This window comes from Rattus norvegicus, chromosome 3, assembly GCF_036323735.1.
Source record: "Rattus norvegicus strain BN/NHsdMcwi chromosome 3, GRCr8, whole genome shotgun sequence".
Taxonomy (NCBI): Eukaryota; Metazoa; Chordata; class Mammalia; order Rodentia; family Muridae; genus Rattus; species Rattus norvegicus.
The window spans coordinates 28,880,409-28,903,447 of record NC_086021.1 but is presented as its reverse complement, the minus strand read 5'-3'; the positions used below and the strand labels follow the sequence as shown (position 1 = coordinate 28,903,447).

Here is a 23,039-nt window from a genome sequence, read left to right as displayed (position 1 = left end):
CTTTTCCTGCCATCTTGTGTCCTGATGTGGGATGGAGAACCAGGCTCCATCACAGCCGGTCCTGAGCCACCCCTCTGCTCCTATTGAATGAACTCCATGCCTCTGGAGTCCACAGTCTCCCTTCTCATTAGCTTTGAGGACCCTCATGCTCTCAACAGAGCCAGGTCTCATTCCCTACAGACAAATGCACACAAGAGACACCATGAGTCCACCAGCCAGCCTGTGTTCTGAGTTCAGTGAAGGTTGCCCTGGCCGCCCTGGCTGCCCTGGCTTCTGGCTTTAGCCCAGCTTCCCTCCCAATGGGAACTCTGCCTTCCACCCTCCACTCTAGAGCTCCTGGACTTAGCCACCTGCCTGAGACACAGAAGGTCATCTCTGGAGAGGGTTTCACTTCCTGCGGGGCTGTCCATACGCCATGGCCCTGGAGACAGGTGCTGGTCCCACAATGGCATCTTTGTGCTCTCTGGATCAAAGGTGGACAGGCTCAAGTATCCATAAACAATATCAGTGAGGACTCTGACAAGCGCTGGGCTGTGCGGAGGAGCTGGCGTGGCCCGGCCTTGATGTGAGAATGGGAGTCACTGAGCAGGAAACCTGAGGAGCTGGGTGTGAGCGAGTGGGGCGGCGCTCTGTGGGAGAGATCAGGAAGCAGGTTAGCAGCTCCGTATCATGGGCGAGGTCTCTGTACCTGTCAGGTTGTCCTTCATACGATGCCTGGATAGTTCCTGTACGCGTGTCCCCACAGAGGCACATGTGTCGCAGTCCTTGGACAGGAGAACAACAGTGAGCCAGGGGCACCGTCACTTTGCTGCTGACTTGGGCTGAAAGTCGAAGGCTGAACCTCACAGCTCCCTGAACCTGTGGTAGACACTTTGTGACATTGTGAAAGCCTCAGTTTCCTAATCCAGTGCTGCATCTGCTCCCGTGTTTTCCTAACGCCTGGCCTCAGTGAGCAGAGGTGAAGTTTAACCATCATGTTCGGCATCCTCCAGAGGCCCACGTGTTGAAGACTAGTTACCAACTAGTGGCCCTGTTTTGGGGTGTTCTGCAGAATGAAGGCACAGGGCTGGGAGAAATGAGTCCTTCAGAGAACACGTGTCCTTCAGTTAAGTCTTGCTCTGGCCTAGTCTTGCCAGACTCAGAAAGACAAATTCTGCATGTTTTCTTTCATTTGCAGAACGTATCCAAGGGTGACTGAGTGCAGGAAGGAGGAGTCTGAAGGAAGGCAGTAATGGGTGCTGGAAAGACAGATGTCACGAGTTCTCCCTTGTGGAGAATAGACATTCGTCTTACTTGGACACATCTGTTTTGTCATGTCTACTCTAGAGTTCTGACTCTTGTCTATCTTACTGAACTCTAAACACATAAGACCATGCAGGATGTGAGTCACACTGGCCTCAGTGGGTCCCAAATGGCTTTCTATCAAGATGCAGACAACTGTAGGTTCCCAGTGAGGTTTGGAGGTTCCCCAGCAAGCCCTCCTGCACCCGCAAAGGGAGACAGGCTTCTGCTTGCTGGGCAGCATGTATGCCTTTCTCTGTTTGCTATTCTCTTCCCTGACCGTACCATCCCAGACTCAGGCAGACACCCTGGGCTGCTGCCACACCATGTCCCAGCAGGTCTGACGGAAGCGTTGTGGAGGGGATCCCACCTCCCGCACCCTTAAGCTTCGTCTTAGCTTTGTCTTCACCTTTGTGTTGTTCAGTGGCCATTGCGTAAGCCACCTCTTCTCTACCTATTGTGAAGTTCTGCTTCTTGATTGAACTCTGATTCATGTAATTATAAATTATTTAAAAGGTCATAAATGTTATGTGGAACATCAAATGGAACAAGTCGTACAGACAGTGTTGATGCAGTGGGTGTTTGAATGTTAAATTGAACTGTCTGAGCCAACCTCACCAAGGTGACATTTGAACACAAAAACTACTATGGTGGAAGAACATTCAATGTGGAAGGAACACAGCGTACAGACCTGGGGGAGAGAGCCAGGCTTGCTCCAGGAACAGACTGAAGGGCAGGATGTCCATAGCAGGCAATGCCTGTGAAGACCGGCCAAAGCCGGTCACTAAGAGGGCAAGACCAGCGAGGGTGGCTATGGGCTACTGGGTAAGGAGATTAGCTTTTTCTGTGAGAAGAAACAGGGAGACCTGAAGGTTTGACCCAGCACTATGTGGCACATGTTTAGAGTCCCTCCACCTGTTATAGTAAGACCGAATTGGAGACAGCAGGGAAGACAGCTGGAAAAGCTGCAGTCAATGATTCAGGCCAGAATGTGGGTATAATGTAACCCACCTCGGCAGAGGGGAAAACAAAGAATAGACTTATATATCCACCACCGATAAAAAGAAAATAGGAAACAAGAAATCTGCAGCATCAATTTTATATCATGGAGCACAAACAACAAAGACTTTGAGTCCTTGGGGTGACAAACAATATGTGGTCACTCTTGTCACAGCATCTTGAAACCTGTGGAGAATTTGAACACCAATGTCCGCAGCAGGGAGGGCCAGGGTCTGGCTGAGTGGAGGGGATGGTAGTGGAACTTGAGGTCAAGAGCAATGACTGCAACATGTGAAACTCAGGGAGAAAACCCCCACATGCAGGAAGAACTCCAGAAATGTCTGTCAAGGGCTCCATGAGCAGCCAGGAAAGTCCCAGACCACACAGGAGTGGGATCAGCTCCTCATGTAGGGGAGGGAAGGATGGCCTCAAGTAAGAAACGATTCTGAGAACTATCGGGAGAGCACCTGACAGCAAGGCAGTGGACTCCTGAAGGAGTAAAGACAATCCAAGGGGGGAGGGCAGGCTTCAATATGTCTCTGGGAGAATCAACAACCACCCACTCAGACCTCAGAACAGTCAGAGTGATGTGGATGTCAGGGAGAGGGAGGTGCGGGATAGTGAAGAGTCAGGGGACACGTGGAGCTCAAAATGGCCATGCACCATCATGGGCAGGGCCACTGCTGACTTAGCCTGAGGAAGAAGGAGCCATGACAGGCAACAGATACACCTTTGAAGCTATAGCAACTGACCTTTCAAAACTCATCAGAAGACACACCATACTGTAGAAGTCGTTGCCCCAAACCACTGGGCAGTAGTTTCTATGAAAGCCAGGCTCAGGTCTGGGACATGCTGGCTTCAGATGGCTTGGCCCTTCTATAGGGAATCGAGTTTCCATTTACATAGTTATCTGTACCCATAGAGAGCCAACCTCACATCTCTGCCATGCTGGTTTCAGACAGCTTGGCTCTTTGACGGGGAAGTGGGTATCAGACAATGTATTCCATTTTCTACTGTCTATGGAGAACTATTCACTTTGTCTTCATCTGGCTTAGCCTTCTTGTAAGGAAGAGCTGGTTCACAGCCCCCAGTTCTAGTTGCCAGGCAATTCCTGTGGTAAGCCCTGTCACAGAGGTGGAAGCCAGTGAAGGGCCCTAGTTCTACTGAAGTGTGAGAGCTATTAAAAGGCTTAGCCTGGTAGAAAGTAGGTAGGTTATGGAGTTCCTGTGAAGGACCCTAAGGGCTTTTGACAGCTTTACACCCACCGCCTCAGGTCAAGATTAGGCCAAGTATCAGCTTCCCACCTCGCATCAAGGTTAGGCCAAGTTCCATTCTCCACCCACAGGTCTCAGGAGGAGCAGGGACATTCTTGAAAAACCACAGAATGTACTGATAGTCACCTGACCGTCCGGTCCCAGATAGAGTTCGAAAGCATGTCGTATGCTGCTAGCCAATAGATTCAAAGGTCAATACGCTTAGCCAATAAGTTTAAACTGTAACCTTGCTGGTGTAACCTGTACCCCTACAAAGTATAAAAACTGCTTGTTATAGCCATTCAGGCTCACCTTCCAGTCACTTGCCACGAGGTACTGATTAAAGGTCATCCCCGATGCGCCGGAAAATAAACCTCTTGAGTTTGCATCAAACTCTGTTCTCGTGTCTCACTTGGGGGCTCTCCTGGTAGTTAAGGCTCACTTAGAGCTTTATACCAGCGGCCATGTGGCTCCTCAGGTCTGGTTTTCTGCTCTGAGCACTTTCCAGACCTACAAGTGTTTAGTGTGTGGCAGAACTTCGTTCTTTCCTATTGTTCACTGAAGCCCTCCCCAACCCCTTCCGAAAAACTAAAAACCAAAAACCAAACCATATGTACTCATCTACTCTTTAGTTGACAAACATGGATCCCACCGTGGGAAATGTGCTATGTGGACCTTCACATACACATATTCATGTGGACTTAACATTCTCAGTATCCATACTCCTAGGTACCGAGCTGCCCAGTCAGGATCTCTCTCCACCCTGACATCTGGAGATCTGGAAGGTTGCTTGGCACAGTGACTGCATCACCTCACAGTCCCATATGTAAAGTCCAGGGGTCCCCATTTCTCCAGGGGCTTGGTAACGCTTATGGCTGCCCCTATGTTGTTGACAGACGTGCACTTCAAGTTCCACCTGCAAACGTTTACAAAGCCAGACCAAAATTAGTCTCACCATACTGATCCAGTGAGTTTAAGTATCAATTCAATCTTTGACATTTAAGTATGAGTGGTTCCAGCAACCATTGTCCCTGATAACCCTGGGACCACACCCCTCTTGTGTACAGGCATTCCAAAAAGTAGCTCATTGTGAGTCAGGACAGCAGAGCAAGCTACAGAGCCGGACAGAGGGCAGAAACCCGAGGGCATCGGTTGACAGGTGGATGATTAGGCAGATGAAAAGATGGCTGGGTCATCGTTGCAGGAACGAGGGAATGAATGAACCCCCAAAACAGTGGCCTAAGCAACATGAACCTCTTTTAAGGAGGAAGGAATCGATGGTATTTCGGCTCTGACCCTGAACAAGGTCACACTGCCTGTTTGTACATGCCTGGACTCATTCCCCACCTCTGAGAGGATCACCCTGCCCTGGAATGCTGGAGATAAAGGTCCCTTTGGGTGAGGCAGGCACACAGTATGCCCCAAAGGCTCTTCTTCCCTGATTCCTCTTGCTCTGTTGAGCACTGTAGACAGTGATGCCCCCAGTGGTCATTTCCAGAACTGCGCCTAAGGCTTCTGAATCAAGAATCAATATGATTGGTTGCCTTCCAGGAAGCACATTCCCAGGAGGCGAATGAACCAGCCCTTCGAGCTTCAAAAGTGAGGAAGGGCTATCAAAGACTTCCTTGTCAGCTCTTCCTCGGCCCCAGGTCATCCAGGTCACTCAGGAATCCACTTCGAATGACCCTGGCATGAGGACCCTGTGACATCACTAAGGGTTTGGAGAAACCTTAAGGACCATCCCCAGAGCCCCACAAGGGAGCACAGTCCTGGTGCCCCAGACTTCACCTTGGAGTCTGTAGAGTTGGAGTGTGTACATGTCTCTTGTTTTGAGCAGCCCAGGTGGTAAAAGTTGTTTCTGCAGCTCAGGACGCCCCTGCAGTGGCTGGGCAGGTCTCCAGGCAGGTCTGACCTGCAGCAGGCTAACCAGCCCCTCTGGTTCATGCTCCTGAGAGTTAGCCCCTCATCCTCAGATCTATGGCACTATCAAGTTTCCTTCTACAGATCCTCCCCCGAAAGGTCCATCAGGCTGTCTTAGGCTCCCCCTTTAGCAAAGACCGCATCAAAGTAACTGGACCATCAGAGACTTGGGCCTCTATGGTGCCTGGGCCCATATAAGTGCCTTCTGAAACTACAGGAAGACTGACCAAACTTGTGGTTCTGCCACTGTGGCTTTGGGCCATTCCCTACACTAGACACCCACTACCCCAACCTAGACCCCCACTACCCAACAGAATGCTGATTACAACGGGCAAACAGAACCTTCTAGACATGCCCTCCTCCACTGCAAGCTAGCATGGCTGGCTCTGCTCTGAGCTAGAGATGGAGCTAGGAGTGTATGTACACATGTGTGTGCATGTGTAAGCATGCATGTGTGTGTATGGGTGAATATGCATGCATGTGAATGAATGTGTATGTTATACACATATGCATATATTATACATGTGTGGTCATTGTGAACATACATGTGCCTGTGTAGGTGTCCAAGCCCACGTATGTACATTCTGCATATATGCATATGACTGGGTGTGTATGCAGGTAAGCATGCTGTGCTCAAGATGGGGTGTGGGCATTATGTATCCTGGAGCGTGTGTCGGCATGAGAATTTGCATTCTGTGCATACATCAGTGTGCTAATGGAGCTGTTTGTCAGGGTGCAATGCTCCCACAACATGAGTGTGCACTGTTGTGAATGTGTGTGTCAGCAGCTGTCTGTGGCGATTCACTTTTACGGTCTCTGCAGAATGAAGTCATTGAGATCTGCTCCTGCCCTGAAGTGCAGAAACCCCAGACCTGAGAGATGTAGCCAGGACTTTCGGGAAACTGAGCCAGGTGGTAAGGATGGGGTTCAGGGGAACACATTGATCTAGGAAGCAGAAAGAGATCCCAGAGGCTCCGGACCTGTGGGCTGAGCTCAGGATAAACCCTGTCTGTTTTACAGAGCACGGTCACTGGTGATCTTCCAGCCCTGTGGGCGAGGCTCCCTCTGCCATGCCCAGTTGCTCCACCTTCCCACAGGAAGGGCTTTCATTGTCTCACACACACACTCAGAAAGGCCAAGTGGAAAGAGGCTCTCCAAGAGTGTCCTCCCCTCAGAGACCAAGTCCCCAGGCAAAGCTGAGAGCTTGTGGGTTACCTATGGTTCTCCTGTGCGTATAGGTCAGCTGGGGATACTACAACCAAGGGCCCTAGACAGAGGCCTAAGAAGCATTTATGTCTCAAAGTTCTGGAGGCGATAGTCCAAGAGGCTCCCATGTGATGAAATTCTGAAGAAAGCCTCCTCCCAGATGACAGGGTGACAGGGTGTGTCCTCATATGGTAAGGCACTCTCCCCATATCATCACTGCAGGCCAGAGCTTCACACGAGGGGTCGACTGTGAGTCCCCTGTACCCGTCCTTATCTGTCATGTTACTACATCAGTCACAGGTTCACCTCTACGTGCTGCTCAAATTCAATAACTGCCCTAGTCTGCCACTGCACGCTCGATGAGCAGAGACAAGGAAGGATTCTTTAAATTGTACTTTACTCAGAGCGGCAAGCACGGAAGCCAGGGGAGACAGCCTTGCCTGAGCTCACCCCTGCTCTCTCTTACTCTCTCTGGTATGTTTTATAGAAAACTGGGACAAAGGACTATTTGGGACAAATAATCACCCCAAAATCTTGTCCTTCTGGCCAGGTGATCAGCCTTGTCTCAGAGATTTATGACATTGCGCTTTTCCCCTTACTTCTCTTCCTGTCCCTGTTCATTAATCAGTCTCTGGAGTAACAGACAGCATATGTTACGCATATGGTATTATGGTTACATATGCTCATCCATGACTCACCCGTGACCTGGTAATGTGGGGCTCTCTCTTCCAAACACACATGCTCACACACACATGCACGCACACACAAACACACACATGCACACACACACACGTGCATGCACACACAGATGCACACACATACACGCTTATACACACACTTGTGCACACACATACTCACACATGCACACAGGCATACACACACACACACACACACACACACACACACACACCCCACAAGGCAGGGAGAATCCCAACTGTGCTGCTGCCTCTATGAAATGAGTCAGGGAAATGGCATTTTAAAAGCTCCTGAGGCCACAGCGACTGTGAATCTCTTCCCAGGACCCTGCAATAGATCTAACCTTACCAGGCTCGTGTGTGAACCAAGGTTAGGCTGTTGCACACAGCATTGGGATCTGCAAGGCTGGCTCTGTGAGACTTGAGACAACTCTGCCCACACCTAGCTGGCTACTTCAAGAGAGGTTACTGTCAAGGGTAAAGGGACAGATTCTGTGAGTCCACCCTGTGAAGCACATGTAGGCATCCAGACCCACTAAGTGACTCATGTTCCAACCTCTGGGATCTTCCGAGGTCCCCTCCTCCCAACATCAACTCCTCCTCCTCCTCTTCCTCCTCCTCCTTCTCTTCCTCTTCCTCCTCCTCCTCTTCCTCCTCCTCCTTCTCCTCCTCTTCCTCCTCCTCCTCTTCCTCCTCCTTTTCTTCCTCTTCCTCCTCCTCCTCTTCCTCCTCCTCCTTCTCCTCCTCTTCCTCCTCCTCCTCTTCTTCCTCCTCCTTCTCCTCCTCTTCCTCCTCCTCCTCCTTCTTCTCTTTCCTCTCCCTCTTCCCCCTCCTGCCCTTCCTCCTCCTCCCCTTCCACCCCCCCTCCTCCTCCATCATCTTCCTCTTCTTCTCCTTCTCTCTCTACCCCTTCTCCTCCTCTCCCATCTCTGTTAGGGCCCAGCAGGCAGGAAGACAAGGAGTCTGAGGCCCCTAGAACATAGTGATCTTATCCACTGATGAAATGATAATCTAGAGATTGTTAAGACTAGATGGCAAGGCATGGCTGTTCTTCGCTCAGCAGTGGACACCATCTGTCAAATATTAAGGACCTAAGCTATCAGAGGAAGAGACAGGAACCCCAAGCTCAGCTCCCCGTGACACACCTAGACCATAAGGGGTGCTTAAGTCCCCACCATACTTGAACCCTGGGTCCTTTCCCCAGGAGGGTTAGGTCCATGCCTGATGTTGACTGCCAACCTCCCATCATACTTTGGTTTTAGATCCTTACCAGGAGATCTTGAAGCCATGCCTGACATCAACAGCCTTCCTCTAGTATAGACTCCTGGGCTTCTGTTTTCATTCATAAGCCAAAAATTATGTGTAATTGCCCTGGACCCAAAAGGCTGGTGAACGGCACACATACAGTAATGAACTGAAGAACACAGCAGGCAAGTACCTTACATGAGAGCCACCTAGTAAACACCACAGATAGCACGAACAGAATCCTGTGTCCGTGGACATGATCAGTCACATCACGAAGGACACAGATTACCTACCGTTGATACTCCTGCCAAAAATGTTTAAGCAAACCTAACCACTATCAAAGAAGCCACCAGCAGAACAAGCCTTGTGGCCATTGGATGGATTCACACTGCAGTGTGTGGAAACCTCCTCGTGCCCCGGGTGACAGCGTGGCTAATGAGAGCCATCATGTTAAGCAATGGGGTCAAACCAACTCCAAACGCAGCTCCGTTCTGCAACAGCTCAGTGAAAGACTTGAAAAGACCAAGCTAACTCCATGTGAGTTAGCTGTGTGTGAAGCTACTCAGAAAGTCCAGTCAGCAACCATGTAACCGGTCTTTGGGTGTAGGCGGCAAAGCCTGGAGGCACCCTGAGAACTCCTGGACGGTGGAACTGGTTCTTGCTGCAATTTTGTTCATTCTATGTGCCAAATTAGAAGGACAGAGAGGCCACTGGGTAAATAAAGGGCTTGCTGCTAAGCCCTATGACCTGAATCCCATCCTGGGACCCACATCTCAAAAGGGGAGAAGTCTGTGGGCCAGCACTGTTGTGATCTTTTACCCACATGGTGGGTTCAAAGTGGAATACGGCTACAGTACATGGCCACACAGGACTGCTCAGCACCTGAGGTGGTTTCTCTGGTACAAAAGCCTGCCTTGGTGAGGAGGGCCTGGAGTGTTGGGGAAAAGCAAGTGACAGAAAAGCTGAGCGCTAGCCTAGCAACAAGGCAAGCTGGTCCCAGAGGTCTCCAGGTGACCTCTGTCCCAGCTCCTTGTAGCTGAACATGGCTGAGTGGTCATGGGATAGAGAGGAGTGACCATGACCACTGTGGAAGTCAGCATGGAGATTCCTAGACAGAAAATATACAAAACTACCATCTGAGTTCTCCTAGAAACACATGTGTATCTCTGTTTATTGATGCACGTCTTCGGTGAGCAAGATACAGGCCCAGTCAGGATGCCCATCAAGATGAACCAACAAAGGAAATATGGCACAGGTACATCAGGGTGGGACACACACACAGTAGAATTTTATTCAGTCGTAAACAAGAGTGAAACAGTGACATTTGCAGCAAAATAGATGGAAGTGGAGATTATGGCGTTAGATTGAATAAACCAAATGGGAAAAGGATACAGCATCTTGACCCTCATAAGCAGAGTCTAGATTTAATTATGATTTGTATTATCTGTTGTAGGCTTGTGTGTGTGCACATGTATGTGCAGCTCTCCTTGCGGCCAGAAGACCGAGCCGGATCCTCTGGAACTGAGGCTACTGGCAGTTGTGAGACACCTGACTTAGCTTCTAGGAGCTGAACTTGAGTCCTCTGGAAGAGTAGCAAGTATTCTTAACCAGTAAGCCACTTCCCCCAGCCCCAAGGTCCAGATTTAAAGTGTGTGTGTGTGTGTGTGTGTGTGTGTGTGTGTGTGTGTGTGTGTGTTGAAAATAGGAGACCATGAAAATATAAGAGATCAACCAGAGGCTGGAGAGACGGCTCAGTGGTTAAGAGGGCTGGCCACCTGCTCTTCCATAAGTCCCAGGTTCAATTCCCAGTACCAACATGGCAGTTTACAACTGTCTGTCTGTAACTCCAGTCCCAGGGGATCTGACGCTCACACAGACAAATATGCAGTCAAAAAACACCAACTTACATAAAATTAAAAATCAATAAATTCTTAAAACACAGAGAGAGACAGAAAAAAATGGGGACCAGTGGAGGGGGAGCTGGAAAATGAGAGGGGACAGGTTGGGTAAGAACAGAGCATGATAACATCAACAACGCTTGCATGTGGGCACAGCTTTAGTCCCAGCACTAGGGAGGCAGAAGCAGGCGGATCTCTGTACATTTGAGACCAGCCTTGTCTACGTAAGTTTTGGTTTGGTTTGGACTTTGTTTTGTTTGTTTGTTTGTTTGTTTGTTTAGACAGAATCTCTCTATGCAGCCCTGGCAATCTTCAGACTCACTCTGTAGAACAGGCTAGCCTCAACACAGAGGTATCTGCCTGCCTCTGCTTCCCGAGTGCTGAGATTAAAGCCTGAGCCACCACCATCCCGCTAAGTAGTAAGTTCCAAGCCAGCCAGGACTACATGGTGGGGCCTCACTCAAAACAAAAATAAACAAAAAAGCACATAAGAAGATGAAAACTTTTAAAAGATCTTTATTTTTAATTATATGTATATGTGGCAGGTTGTACATGTGTGTGCAGTGCCCACAAAGGCCAGAGAGGCTGTTGGATCCCCTGGAGCTGGAGTTGCAGGCGGTTGTGAGCCACGCAATATGGATGCTGGTGTTGGACTTGAGTTCTCTGCAATGTGTTCTCTTAACCACTGAGCTATCTCTAGCCCCGCAAATAAAGAAAGACTTTTCCAAAGAAAACAAGGAAATGGGAGCAGGGCGAGCCTGAGGTCAGTTCTGATCTCCCCAGGATAAAGTAATGGTAAATTCCAAACTCTGCCTCTGGTGAAGTCCAGAACCCTGCAGGGCAGGTAGACCAAAGAGAAGGCCATGAGTGCAGCCCAGGGGAAGTTTGCTGGGATTGGAAGATTCAAGACAGTTCAAGCTCTCTGCAGCCAGCCAGTCACTGGCCTACAGTCACCAAATGTCTCTGAACTGGCCACTGAATGTCACAGCCACCAACCAGAAGAGCATTCCCAGGATCTGGAGGACTCTCAAGTCAAAGGGCTAAGCAGAAGGTGGCTGGCTGTCAAGGCAGGATCGTGTGTGCACAGGAATCTGTGGGCAAGGACAAAGGTGCTGAGAGGCCTGACTGCCAACTCTGTCGCAAATCCACATGAGGGCCCTTGCCCCCATCGCCCTCCCTGGATTCTAAAGAGGGTAGAGGTGTGCAGCCTCCATTCTGAGTGTCAGAGAGTTTATTGCAATCCAGGAACCATCACTGTTTGCATGGAGCCCTGATTACCCAGGGCTGGAGGAAGCCTGCAGGCTCAGCAGGGAATGAGGACACTGGGCATCTTCACAGCTCATTTTGCAGACGCATGGTTACACACACAAACACACATGCACACACACATGCACACACACATGCACACACACATGCACATGCACACACACATGCACATGCACACACACATGCACACACATGCACACACACATGCACACACATGCACATGCACACACACACACATGCACACACATGCACACACACACACACACAGAGAATGAGAAGAGTGTAAAAGTCATGTGGTACCGTCTTTCGGAAGGATGGTGGCCTGCTTAGTGAGCTGTAGAATATGACAGGTGTCCAGGAATTCTCGCAGACTCAGGAAGCTAGAGATGTTCTGTCTGTCTGCAGTTAGAGGCAGAATTGGCGCAGCAGGGGTCCCCATGTGACATTTGGAGGGCTGCATCCTGATCTTCCGTGCTCCCTCTCACGGTCACTCTGACCCTATAGTCCACCGTAGCCATCCCTGGGCACATCCAAGCCTGCTGCTCCCTAAACATTCCTCTGCTCTGCTCTTTCCAAGGATCCCTCTCTGTAGCCCAGGCTTGTGCCCTCTGTGCCCCGCTATGTCACCTCTATCCACCCTCCCCAATACTTTCCCTAACACTCCCTGTCCCCACCAGGTTCAGCCACCTAAATCCTAACACTCCGTTTCCCAGAACTCAGAACTCACACTCCCAGTTTCTGCCTCCTCTCGGGCCGCACCCCAACGCTCACACGTAAGGCTGTCTCACTGCAGCTCTCACATCTAGACCTCCTCTGGTCAGGGTCTCCCATCGACTTACCCCATTGACACCATCTCCAGTCCTACGCACACACAAGCTCTATTTCTACAGCCCCTCCCAGACCACCTTCACCAGACATCCTCCCTCCCGGTTGGCCAGCCTTGTCTTCCCTTCACCCTCCCCCACCTCTGTGTCTCTGGTCCTTGAGCACCCCACTGCCATGGCTCGGACACCCAAAGGTGACTGACTCTGCACAGGGTACTCACTGAAAAGCAGCAGGCTCTTGTAGTTGCTGCCTGCACGCCCCAGGCGGAGGTATACCAGGCCGTAGGTGTAGTCAGTGGACAGCACATGGAAGCCCTTTACCCCCCTGACTGCAAGAGAGATGCAAATGGTCACTGGTGCCTGCACATCCGTGCCCACCCACAGTACAGAGCCCTCACTGACCTCACCTCCCAGGCCAGGCCATTCAAAAGAACTCAGCCAGCTCTGGAACCACAGGCATCCTGCCCATCTGGCCTGGGTGTCTGGCCTGACTGCCATGTATTCAGTTCTCCATGGCCCAGACATCCTACTCACGGGCATTCCTGAACACAGGTCTCTTCCTGTCTTTCTTCAGAGTCACCTCCCTGGACTGGCATCCCCGAGGCCTAGAGGACAGATTCTGTGAGCTGCAGCCACTTATCTACTGCCTGCCACCTTCTACCACTAACTTCTCCCAGTCTACTCACCCTCTGTCCCTAGAGCCCAGGGATGGGGTTTAGGGAGGCAAGGTAGCCAGTTTGGAGAAGAATCTTCTAATTTGGGCAAAGGCCTGCCCACAGCTGAAAGATCTATTCCCAATACCTGCTCTCTGCCACCCACTATTTCTCCCTAAATCACTCCTTGGGCTTTAGGGGGCAAAGAGGAAGTGGAAGCGTCTGACAAGGCTGTTTCCTCTTGGGACTCCACACTGCTTCCTTTGGGCTGAGAACTGACCTGACTAGCCTGCAGAGGCGTGCCAGGACCACACGCACATCACACCTGCCCACTAGCTGAAGGCGATGACCACCCTGAGCTGCACAACCCCTTACCGGCTGAAGGCGATGACCACCCTGATCTGGCCTGTTTTGTGCACCTTGACCACAGATGCCCCCAGCTTCCTCTTGTCTCTAGCCGGTAGGAACCCCTGGGTGTCTGTGGCGATGGCAAGAATGTACCAGAAGCCTGAAAACTGCAGAGGCATGGGGGAAGGACATTGTCGGAGCTGCCACACCATGATGCCTGTCCAAGCTCCCAGACAGACAGACAGACAGCAGACCCAGTAAGTGATTCTTTCCCAAGACCCAGACCACATCTGTATCTACAAGGGAGCGCTACCCTGTCCCAGGCTAGGCTAGACAGGAGCCGGTGCTTGGCTGGTCAGGTGCCGCAGAGGCTGAAGCCTGGGCTGGGTCCCTCCTACCCACCTCAGAGGCCCCCTCTCTCCCTCTTGGCCTCTGTGTGACATGAATGCTCAGTCCTTCCACTTGTCTCTGAGCCACTAGCCACCTAGTTCTTCCCTGCAGCAAATCCCTTGCTCCTAACAGCTCTGTGGTTGTGTATGCTATTCACACTGTGAGGCTAGCCACTGTGCCTAGAGTCCTGCTTCAGGGCGCATCAAGCGCTTGGCTCTCCACCCTGCTGTTCCTCTTACAGCCCTCAGCTCCTTTGTAGAGGTGTCTGTGAAGGGGTCCCAGGGTTCCAGTGTCGGAAGAGAACAGGTAACCAACACGGCTGGCGTCAACAGCTGCCGTGTTCTCCTGCTGGGGACATTACCTCAGATGGTCTCACAGCAGGAGTCGGGTCCTTGCAGTCTTTAACCCTAGCACTGATGAAGGTGCCAAGAGGCATGTGGCTCACCTTGCTCCAGTTGAGGGTCTGGGCCTCCTTAGGGAAAAACTCCTGTGTCCAAGATGCCACAGCCAGGACTAGGGCTATGGCCAGGGCCGTCTCCAGCTTCATCCTTTGCTTGGACCGCTCAGTTTAAACCTGTATCTCACTGCATCTGCTGTCTTAGAATGGGATCCACCCTGGGGCCTCGGGCTGCTTCAATTGGAGGGAAAGAGGTGGGCAGGTGTGGCTTCAGGCTGGCCCCTCCTTCTGAGGGCTTCAGCCTGGCCATTGTTGGCTGCAGCAGACATTGGCTGGTGGGGAGGACCCTGAAGATGGACACCTCAGTGTTCTCAGAAGCCATGTGGAGGCTGATCCTCACACCCCTCACTACTGAAGTGCTAAAGCTACTGCGACCTGGAAGGCCTCAACTAGCCCTGGTGCCTTGGGACTCTCATAACCCTAGCCCGGGTGAGAGGCAGAAGCCTAGAGTGTCTGAGACTAGCCTCTTGGGCTTTCATGCACACAGGACAGCAGAGAGGGAAGGAGTGGCCACTAGGCATAAACTTTGGGACTCCCTTCCCAAGGCTATGTATAGAGTCTGAGGCGATACTGATGCTCTTCCTGGACTGGGAAGAGATGGGGAGGTGCACTCCTGTGTGCACAAGCTTTCACTCCCTCTTACCCACCCCACCTTTATGTGTTACTTCCTAATAGATGACACCATTCCACCATTTCCAGACCTGATATCCCATTTATAATGAGGCCCACAGCCTCAAGCCTTTGAGAGTTCCATACCACCACCATCACCCCCATATGACCCCCGTGCCCACTAAAGCCATGGGCAGAAAAAGAAGAGCTGGAGCCCTGACTGTGTCCCCTTGATAGGAAGCTCACAGATACCGACCTCCCCTGCTAGACCGACTGTGGATTCTGTATGCTCCTGCTAGGCAGCCTGAGTATGCTAACCCCTACTAGGCTGTTGTAGAATGCTACTGTGCTCTCCTGCTCTCTGTGCTCTCCTGCTCTCTGTGCTCTCCTGCTGTCCACATCCATGCAAGGCATAGATGTTGGATTCTGATAGCCCAGTGGCTGCCTTAATAATGTCCTGACCGGCTCAACAGAGCTCTTACCTAGCTGGGCACCTCAGCCTCTGCCTTTCCAGGGGCTATATCTTGCCCCCAGTGAAAACCTACCAGTCCTGTCTTCAGGCTCAAGAACTCTAGCAAGGGAATTCTTGCAGATTCTTTTGTCTCTGAGCTGGCACTGTGGTTCCATGGTCTGATCTCTGGTGATGTCCTCTTCCACAGCACAGGGGACGCCCCCCACCGCCCCAGAGAAGACACATTGTGGCAGGTTTGCTTGTGAAATCACTTTATTTTCAACCCAAGCAAGAGCCCAGGGGAGCAGCTAACCAACACCAGTGCCAGCAGCCACTGCAAAGGCAGCGCCTGCCCATCTCCACCAGAATACCAGGATGCTGTGGGGCTATCTCCAGGGTGTGGCATTCACTGAAAACCAGGGCAGGTGTTGGGATTAAGCTCGTGATAGCCATCGTCCCCACCTTCTGTCACCTTCCCACCGTCAGAGCCATGGGCTACACGACCTTTGAAGATGGTCCACCCAGAGGCCCAGGCTCCTCCTGCTCCCCAAGGAGCTGAGAGTGATGAACAGAAAGGTGGCCTACCTGGAGGATCTTGTGTGCACAAGTGACTGTGGAAGAACCAAGCTGGTTGTGAGGATGGGGCTGTAACAGCTCCCAGGACCCTACCCACAAGCCTCTTTTGAAGAAGCTGTCCATGCAAGTCTGACTGTGACAAGGCATAGCTGATCCCTTGAAGCGCTACACATCAGTGAAAGCGAGAGATGTGCCGCCGCCACCCTGGTCATGCCTTTTGTGCACCAGAACTCCCTGTGTTCCCCTGAGGCCCTTAGTGGTGACACTCACAGTCCTTCTGCAGCTGGGCCTGCTGTTGAGACAAGAAGCCCAAACCCTGGCTCCATTTGGTGAACAGCTTCATGGCCTGATGGCTGGCTATCTCTGTCCGACCTGGTCATGAAGGAGCAGCCTCTGAGAGGTGACCAGCGTGTGGCTGTGACCCCGCCCCTTTCTTTACCCCAATCCCTAGCCAACCTCAGGGTTGCTAGGGGTTTGGCCCTGTATGTTCCTCACTAGGGGCTGAGGACACAGAGCACTCACCTGGGTGTAGAGTACCAAGGACCCTGAGCGACCTTGCCAGACCCCACTTACTGTACAACTCCACTGTGTTGAAGACCTCATCCCCAAATTCCAGCTGTGTGAAGATGACAGCATAGTCTTTGAAGTTAGTGCCCAGTACCCGATAATCCAATATTCCCAGAGCTAGAAAGCAAGTGAAAGGTCTTGGGGTAAAGGGGAGCAGGGCCATCATGCCAACCGGGTGTGAAACTGGAATTGGCCATTACGATGGGAACAGCTTTAGGGTAAGACTTTATCTAACCTCAGCAGAGGTCTCAAGCCCTGTCCCCAGGTCCTTGACCCCTACACTGTGCCAGCAAGAAGCAGTTGTTGGTTGCTGGTCAACAGATGGACGGCTGAGTGCTTGTCCCATCTCAGCCTGGGGTGACTAAAGACCAAGTGGGTCACCCTCCCCCAGTCCTATCCTATTGGAGGAAGAACACTACTAACCAGGTTCTTTTCCTTCTGAACCCACAAAGGAGCCCAGGGATCACCCACGGGCATCTGGGCACACATTAGGGAATTAAGGTCTTAAGACCTCTGCTCAGGGGCCTCTTTCCCACTGAGGATTGGCCCCCACGTCCTGACTGCTGAACCCATTAGCTGCCCACAGAGCTGTGCCAGAGCTCTGGAGCAGAGTGGCCTCCTTTCCTGCCAACCGCAGCGCGTGAATGCACAGAGGGCTGGCCCTCCTGGCCATCTGATGAGCAGGACCCAGGAGCACCACACTCACAGGGATTCTCAAACACCCATCGGGAATCTTGCTTCAGCAGCTCCACGATGCTCTGATGACACCCATCTGGCCTAGAAAAAAAGGGAGAAGGGCATCTCAGAGTCACACCGGTCCACCAGTGGGGAAGGCCTCACCTCTTTCTCGGTGCCTGGGATACCCAGAAACCCCACCCTGGGGTCTGAGAAGCACCAGCTTTTCCCTTTATTTCCCAAGGGACCCACACTGTTGGGTACTGAGGACTCAAGAGACATCAGCCTACAGTTCATGTGAGAAGCCACTATCCAGAGACCCCCATGGCATTGGCCTCTGAGGTGAGAAGCCACGAGAGAAGTACAAGGAGGCTGTTGAGCAAAACAAGTGGCTTCAAAGACTGCTGAGAACAAAAATGCCTGCAGGGGCAGGTGCTGGCGAAGTTCTGAAAGAGCAGCTGCACATGCGGCCCTGCACATGCGGCCCTGCACATGAGGCCCTGCACATGCGGCCCTACACATGGGGCCCTGCACATGCTGCCCTGCACATGAGGCCCTGCACATGCGGCCCTGCACATGAGGCCCTGCACATGCGGCCCTACACATGGGGCCCTGCACATGCTGCCCTGCACATGAGGCCCTGCACATGCTGCCCTGCACATGAGGCCCTGCACATGAGGCCCTGCACATGGGGCCCTGCACATGCTGCCCTGCACATGAGGCCCTGCACATGAGGCCCTGCACATGGGGCCCTGCACATGAGGCCCTGCACATGAGGCCCTGCACATGGGGCCCTGCACATGAGGCCCTGCACATGAGGCCCTGCACATGGGGCCCTGCACATGAGGCCCTGCACATGGGGCCCTGCACATGAGGCCCTGCACATGAGGCCCTGCACATGGGGCCCTCCACATGCTGCCCTGCACATGAGGCCCTGCACATGAGGTCCTGCACATGCGGCCCTGCACATGAGGCACTGCATATGTGGCCCTGCACATGCTGCTCTGCACATGAGGTACTGCACATGCTGCCCTGCACATGTGGTTCCAGCAGACAGAGGCACACCTGGAACCCCAGCCATATCCAAGTAAGCAACAGGTCCAAGAGACAGAGTAGAAAACTAAAATCAGAACATTTGCCGGACATGCCTCTATGATAAAGGTCATAATTCAGCAGTGTGTGGCTGCACAGCAACCTGAGTGTACCTCACATTTCTAGCCCAGGCAAAATTCTAGAAATATCAGAAAGAGAAAGGAGCCCCTCCCTACATCATGGCACATAGAACCCTCAGAAGAGAGGCTGGCACATATCTAGTGCAAAAATAAAAAGCATTTAATAGAAAAAATGTTCCCCTCAGGCCTGGAGAAATAGTTCAGCAGTTAAGAAAAAGTCTCCCGGTTGGGGATTTAGCTCAGTAGTAGAGCGCTTGCCTAGCAAGCACAAGGCCCTGGGCTCGGTCCTCAGCTCTGGAAAAAGAAAAAAAAGAAAAAGTCTCCCCCATCAGAAAATCAAACTGGGAAATAAATATTTGTAACTAGTTTTTAATAACAGACTAATTAATTGCTTAAATTCCCACTTCTCACAAACAAGTAAGAAACATTATAGAAAAAATATACATACTATTTAAAGAGAGCTCACTAGGAAAGAACCTACACACGTTTGAGGCTCTCTGTATCAGGGACAGGCGCATGTGTTGGGTGGTGAGCCATCTCCTCCTGTCTTGAGGAGGTGGAGGCACGGGCAGCACCAATTACAACAGGACAGTCTCTATAGGAAGATTTCTCGGGGGTCTCCAGTCCTTGGGGGGAGACAGAAAGCACAGAGGAGGTCTCATTGGCTGGGGAGGGGATGGGGACCTGTGGTACCAGATGTTGCAGTGTAGATCTGGAATGTTCCCAGAGGCCATGTGTAAGCTTCCTGCCTCTGCCAGTACTGGAGGGAACAGGTAGAGTCTGGTGAGAGGAAGTCTGGTCACTGGAGATGAGTCCCTCAAAGTGAAACTGAGATGACTCTTTTCTTCCCTACCCCCTCTCTCTTGTCTTTTTCTCTCTCCCTTCCTAGCACCATGAAGTGAGCTTCCTCCTCCATATGTCCTCTACCATGATGGACCAAGCCACCATAGTCTCAAAGCAACAGGGTCAGTGGGTAACCAGGGACTGGAACCTTCGAACTCATGAGCCTACATAAACCTCCATCCTTATAAATTGTTTATCTTGGGTATTTCGTCATGGTGATGGAAGGCTGCCTCCTGGGGATAAACTTTCCATTTGGGAAGATAGTGGTGCAGGAGGCAAGAGTGATCTCTAAGACATAGGGTGACAAAACACTCTACAAAGTGGGAGTCACGATACAAAAGCCCTGGCTGGACAAGACTAGCTGACCGAAACGAAGTGGAAGAAAAGGATTCAGCTGCCTGCCTTTGCAGACTGCAGGTTTTAACTTCCCAATACATTTCAAAGAGCAACAAAGAAAGAACTGACAGAAGAGCCCTTGGCTCCCCTGAGACCCATCCCATCCTGCATGGGCCCAAGCCTGACCAGATTCCTGTGAGTGTTTTGTTCTGCTGGCCTCACAGGAACCCACCCACCCATTCACTGTTGAGCAACTTGGCCAGATATGTGGTCTGGTGTTCATAAAAGCTACACAGAAGAGGTACCTTAAATGAGACCTCTCTGCCCCTGCTTCTCCGTGCCCTCCCAGGTCCACAGTGAAAGAGGCCCGGCTACCCCCTTCTCGAGCAGACTACTCAGGAGGAAAGAAAGGCTTTCTCTGAGCCCCAGGCTGTCTCAGTGGCTCAGGTCCTCACCAAGCAGCCAGCCTGTCAGACCAATTGAGCCACATGTAAGAGACATTGGTCCTAGCCTGGCAGTGGTGGCAAATTCCTTAAATCTCAGCACTCCAAAGGCAGAGGGACTTGTACATCTCAGTCCAAGGCCAGCCTGATCAGTCAGTAGAGAGTATGGCAGCTCCACAGAGCAAGTTCCAGGACAGCCAGGGAGAGACAGAGACAGAGAGAGATTCCACCTCCCCACCACTCCTACCAGGCCCTCCAGGGCCTGCTGTATGTGTTATCCCAACTAGACAAGGACAGCTTGACCCCACAAGCCACTGGCATGAAGCCTTGGTGACCTTCTTGCTGAAGAGATTGATTCTGTGACGAACCGGGTGGCCCTGAGCACATGAACCAACTTCACAGACTCCAGAAGACCCACGGGGAAAAAAAGCCGCATGCAGACCAGGGCCAGCCAAGCCGTCAAGAACAACAGAGTATAGAGGCCGGAGACACAGGTTCAAGAGGCTGGCAAGAAGTGAATGAGCCAGAGTCCAGTGAGGAGAGGAAGTGCAACCGATGCAGAAAGCGTAAGTCTGGGGAGCTCAGGGGAGATAGGAGAGTAACCTGGGAGCCCAGGGGGACAGGGAGCCTGCCCTGGAGAGCACAGTGGGGTGGGGAACATGGGGTACCTGCCTTGCATCCGGGAGCGCACCGGTAGACCAACCCTGTAGCCCCTCCCTCAGGTGATGGTGCTCTTTGTGAGGAAGCTTAACACAGGGATTACCGACTCACCCATGCCGAGAGGACTGAACTCTCAATCTGTTATCTGGAGTAAGAGTCACCACGACACCTTCTACATTCCTCATGTCCTTCTCCACCATGAAGTCCTTTGCACGGGAGGCCACGGCCAGGATGTACCAGGGCCCGAGGAGCTAGAGGAAGCATCAGCTAAGACACCTGGCTGTCCTCCCTCAAAGCTCCCTCTGTCACACAACTCCAACTCCCTCCACCCATGCTTTTACGTACCCAAAAGCCGTGTGGCCTCAAAGGTGGGGCCTGGTCCCTAGGACCTGCTGCCCAAGGACCTGTGCCCAAAAGACTGTTACCTGCTTAGGGTCCAGCCTTCCCAGCCACACTGCCTGCAGCCAGGCCATAGAGACCAAAGCAAGAAGAGCAGCAATCAGAAGAACCACCCTCATCCTCCCAGAGGGCCAAGCACACTACACCACAGGCCAGGATGTGCCGTCTCCAACCAAGAAACAGCTTATACCTCCAGTGCCTCGGTGTGGGTGGCCACTAGCTGCCCAGATACCACCCCGACCTCTCTCAAAGCAAAATTACTCAGGGTGGAGGAGGACGCTGTTAAACTGTGGTGGCCTTAGTGCCAGCTCAGACAGACGGCAGAGACGAGAGAGGCCCAGGAGCCTGTTCTAATCGATAGTACAGTGCCAATTCCATACGTCTGCCCACACCTCCTTCCCAGAGAAAGTTCAGGAATAAGCTGGCTGCCTTGCCTCCTCCCCAGCTGAGTCTGTTTCTCCCCAGCAGACCATGCAGGCAGAGCACTGTCCTTGCCCAAGGAGGTCAGGTCCGAGTCCTGGCTGTGCAGGCTCAAGTTGTCTGTCCAGAAGCTGCTGTCTTGGACATCTTTTGCCCCATCACTTAAAAAAAAAAACTGCCTCTATGACTTTCATAAGCCTCCATGACTTTCATAAGTCTCTATTGTCACCCGCACCAGCCCACACAACCTTGTGCTTTGCTGGCCTGTGGCCTTCCACTGGCTCCAGAAGCCAGCTCTGCAGCCAGACTGTCCTGCTCACTCTGTTCCCATGTCTGGGTCTGTCTGTCCATCCATGTCCGACTGAGCTGAAACTACCTAAGGACCCGACTCTTAGACCCGTCGACGGCAGCCTGCAGCCTGGACCATCTACCATCAGATCATCAGAGCTGTTGAGAGCACAAGTTATAGGTGGAACGTACTGAAGGGTGGAGAGGTGGTAGGGAGCCACACGCTCCCTGAGATGTGCCCATTTGTTCGCTCAGTCGTCATCAAGATGTTCTGAGTACTTCTGCAGAGCACCAGACCTGTGGGCAGCCGTCACGGAGCAAACTGAAGCTTACAAGTTTGCCTCCACACGCCCATCCTTCCCGTCCCTAGCCTCACTCAAGCCAGACTTGAGAACTTGCAGGTGCAATGTGTCCACAGCTTGATTCTCTGTAGAAAAGACATCCAATAAAGCTCCCCAAGTCCCTGCTGGGGACAGACTTCTCGGATGATGGTGAACGGGAGTAGATCAGAATCTGTGTAAACGTCAGCTACTTGTTCTGTTTTGCTCAGTAACACAGAGGCAGGCCTTGATCCTGGGTTAAGATGGCTCCTGGCTGCTACCCTTCTAGACTCCTGATTTTTAAAAAAAGAAAATTTTCTCTTAGGAAGGTAATTGTTCCAAAATCCCCACCCTAATCTTCAGCTCAATGCTGTCTTTTGTCTGTTTATTCGTTTGTTTTTTGAGGCAGTGTTTCTCTGTGAAGCCCTGGCTGTCCTGGAACTCACTCTGTAGACCAGGCTGGCCTCAAACTCAGAGATTTGTCTGCCTTTGCCGTCCACCGGCTGAGATTAAAGGCGTGGACCACCACGCAGCCACATTAGCCATGAAATACACTGCCCAGCAGTGATGCCCATACCTTCAGTACCATCTCTAGGAGAAAGAGAGAGAGAGAGAGAGAGAGAGAGAGAGAGAGAGAGAGAGAGAGAGACTTAGTTAGGATTTGACTGCTATGAACAGACACCAAGACCAAAGCAACTCTTATAAGGAGAACATTTAATTGGGGAAATGAGGCTGGCTTACAGGTTCAGAGGTTCATGAATTATCATCAAGGTGGGAGCATGGCAGCATCCAGGCAGCATCCAGGCAGGATTGGTGTAGGCAGAGCTGAGAGTTCTACATCTTCA

General features: G+C 51.8%; 2 protein-coding genes across 2 annotated transcripts; both read right to left on the bottom strand.

Moving 5' to 3' along the window:
- Positions 1-10,993: 10,993 nt before the first annotated feature.
- Lcn10 (lipocalin 10) lies at positions 10,994-14,547 on the bottom strand. The gene is given in 6 exon segments (NM_001128137.1): positions 10,994-11,588; positions 12,064-12,162; positions 12,809-12,916; positions 13,122-13,192; positions 13,616-13,755; positions 14,424-14,547. Coding segments are annotated over 6 exon segments (549 nt in total). The 5' UTR covers positions 14,526-14,547; the 3' UTR covers positions 10,994-11,559.
- Positions 14,548-15,750: 1,203 nt separating this feature from the next.
- Lcn6 (lipocalin 6) lies at positions 15,751-21,315 on the bottom strand. Its single transcript, NM_001001519.1, has 7 exons — positions 21,193-21,315; positions 20,879-21,018; positions 17,345-17,415; positions 16,645-16,755; positions 16,342-16,443; positions 16,081-16,106; positions 15,751-15,904 (listed from the first exon to the last, which is right to left on the bottom strand). Exons 1-7 carry the CDS (start codon positions 21,283-21,285, stop codon positions 15,902-15,904), a joined length of 546 nt encoding a protein of 181 aa, NP_001001519.1. The 5' UTR covers positions 21,286-21,315; the 3' UTR covers positions 15,751-15,901.
- Between the last annotated feature and the right edge of the window lie 1,724 nt (positions 21,316-23,039).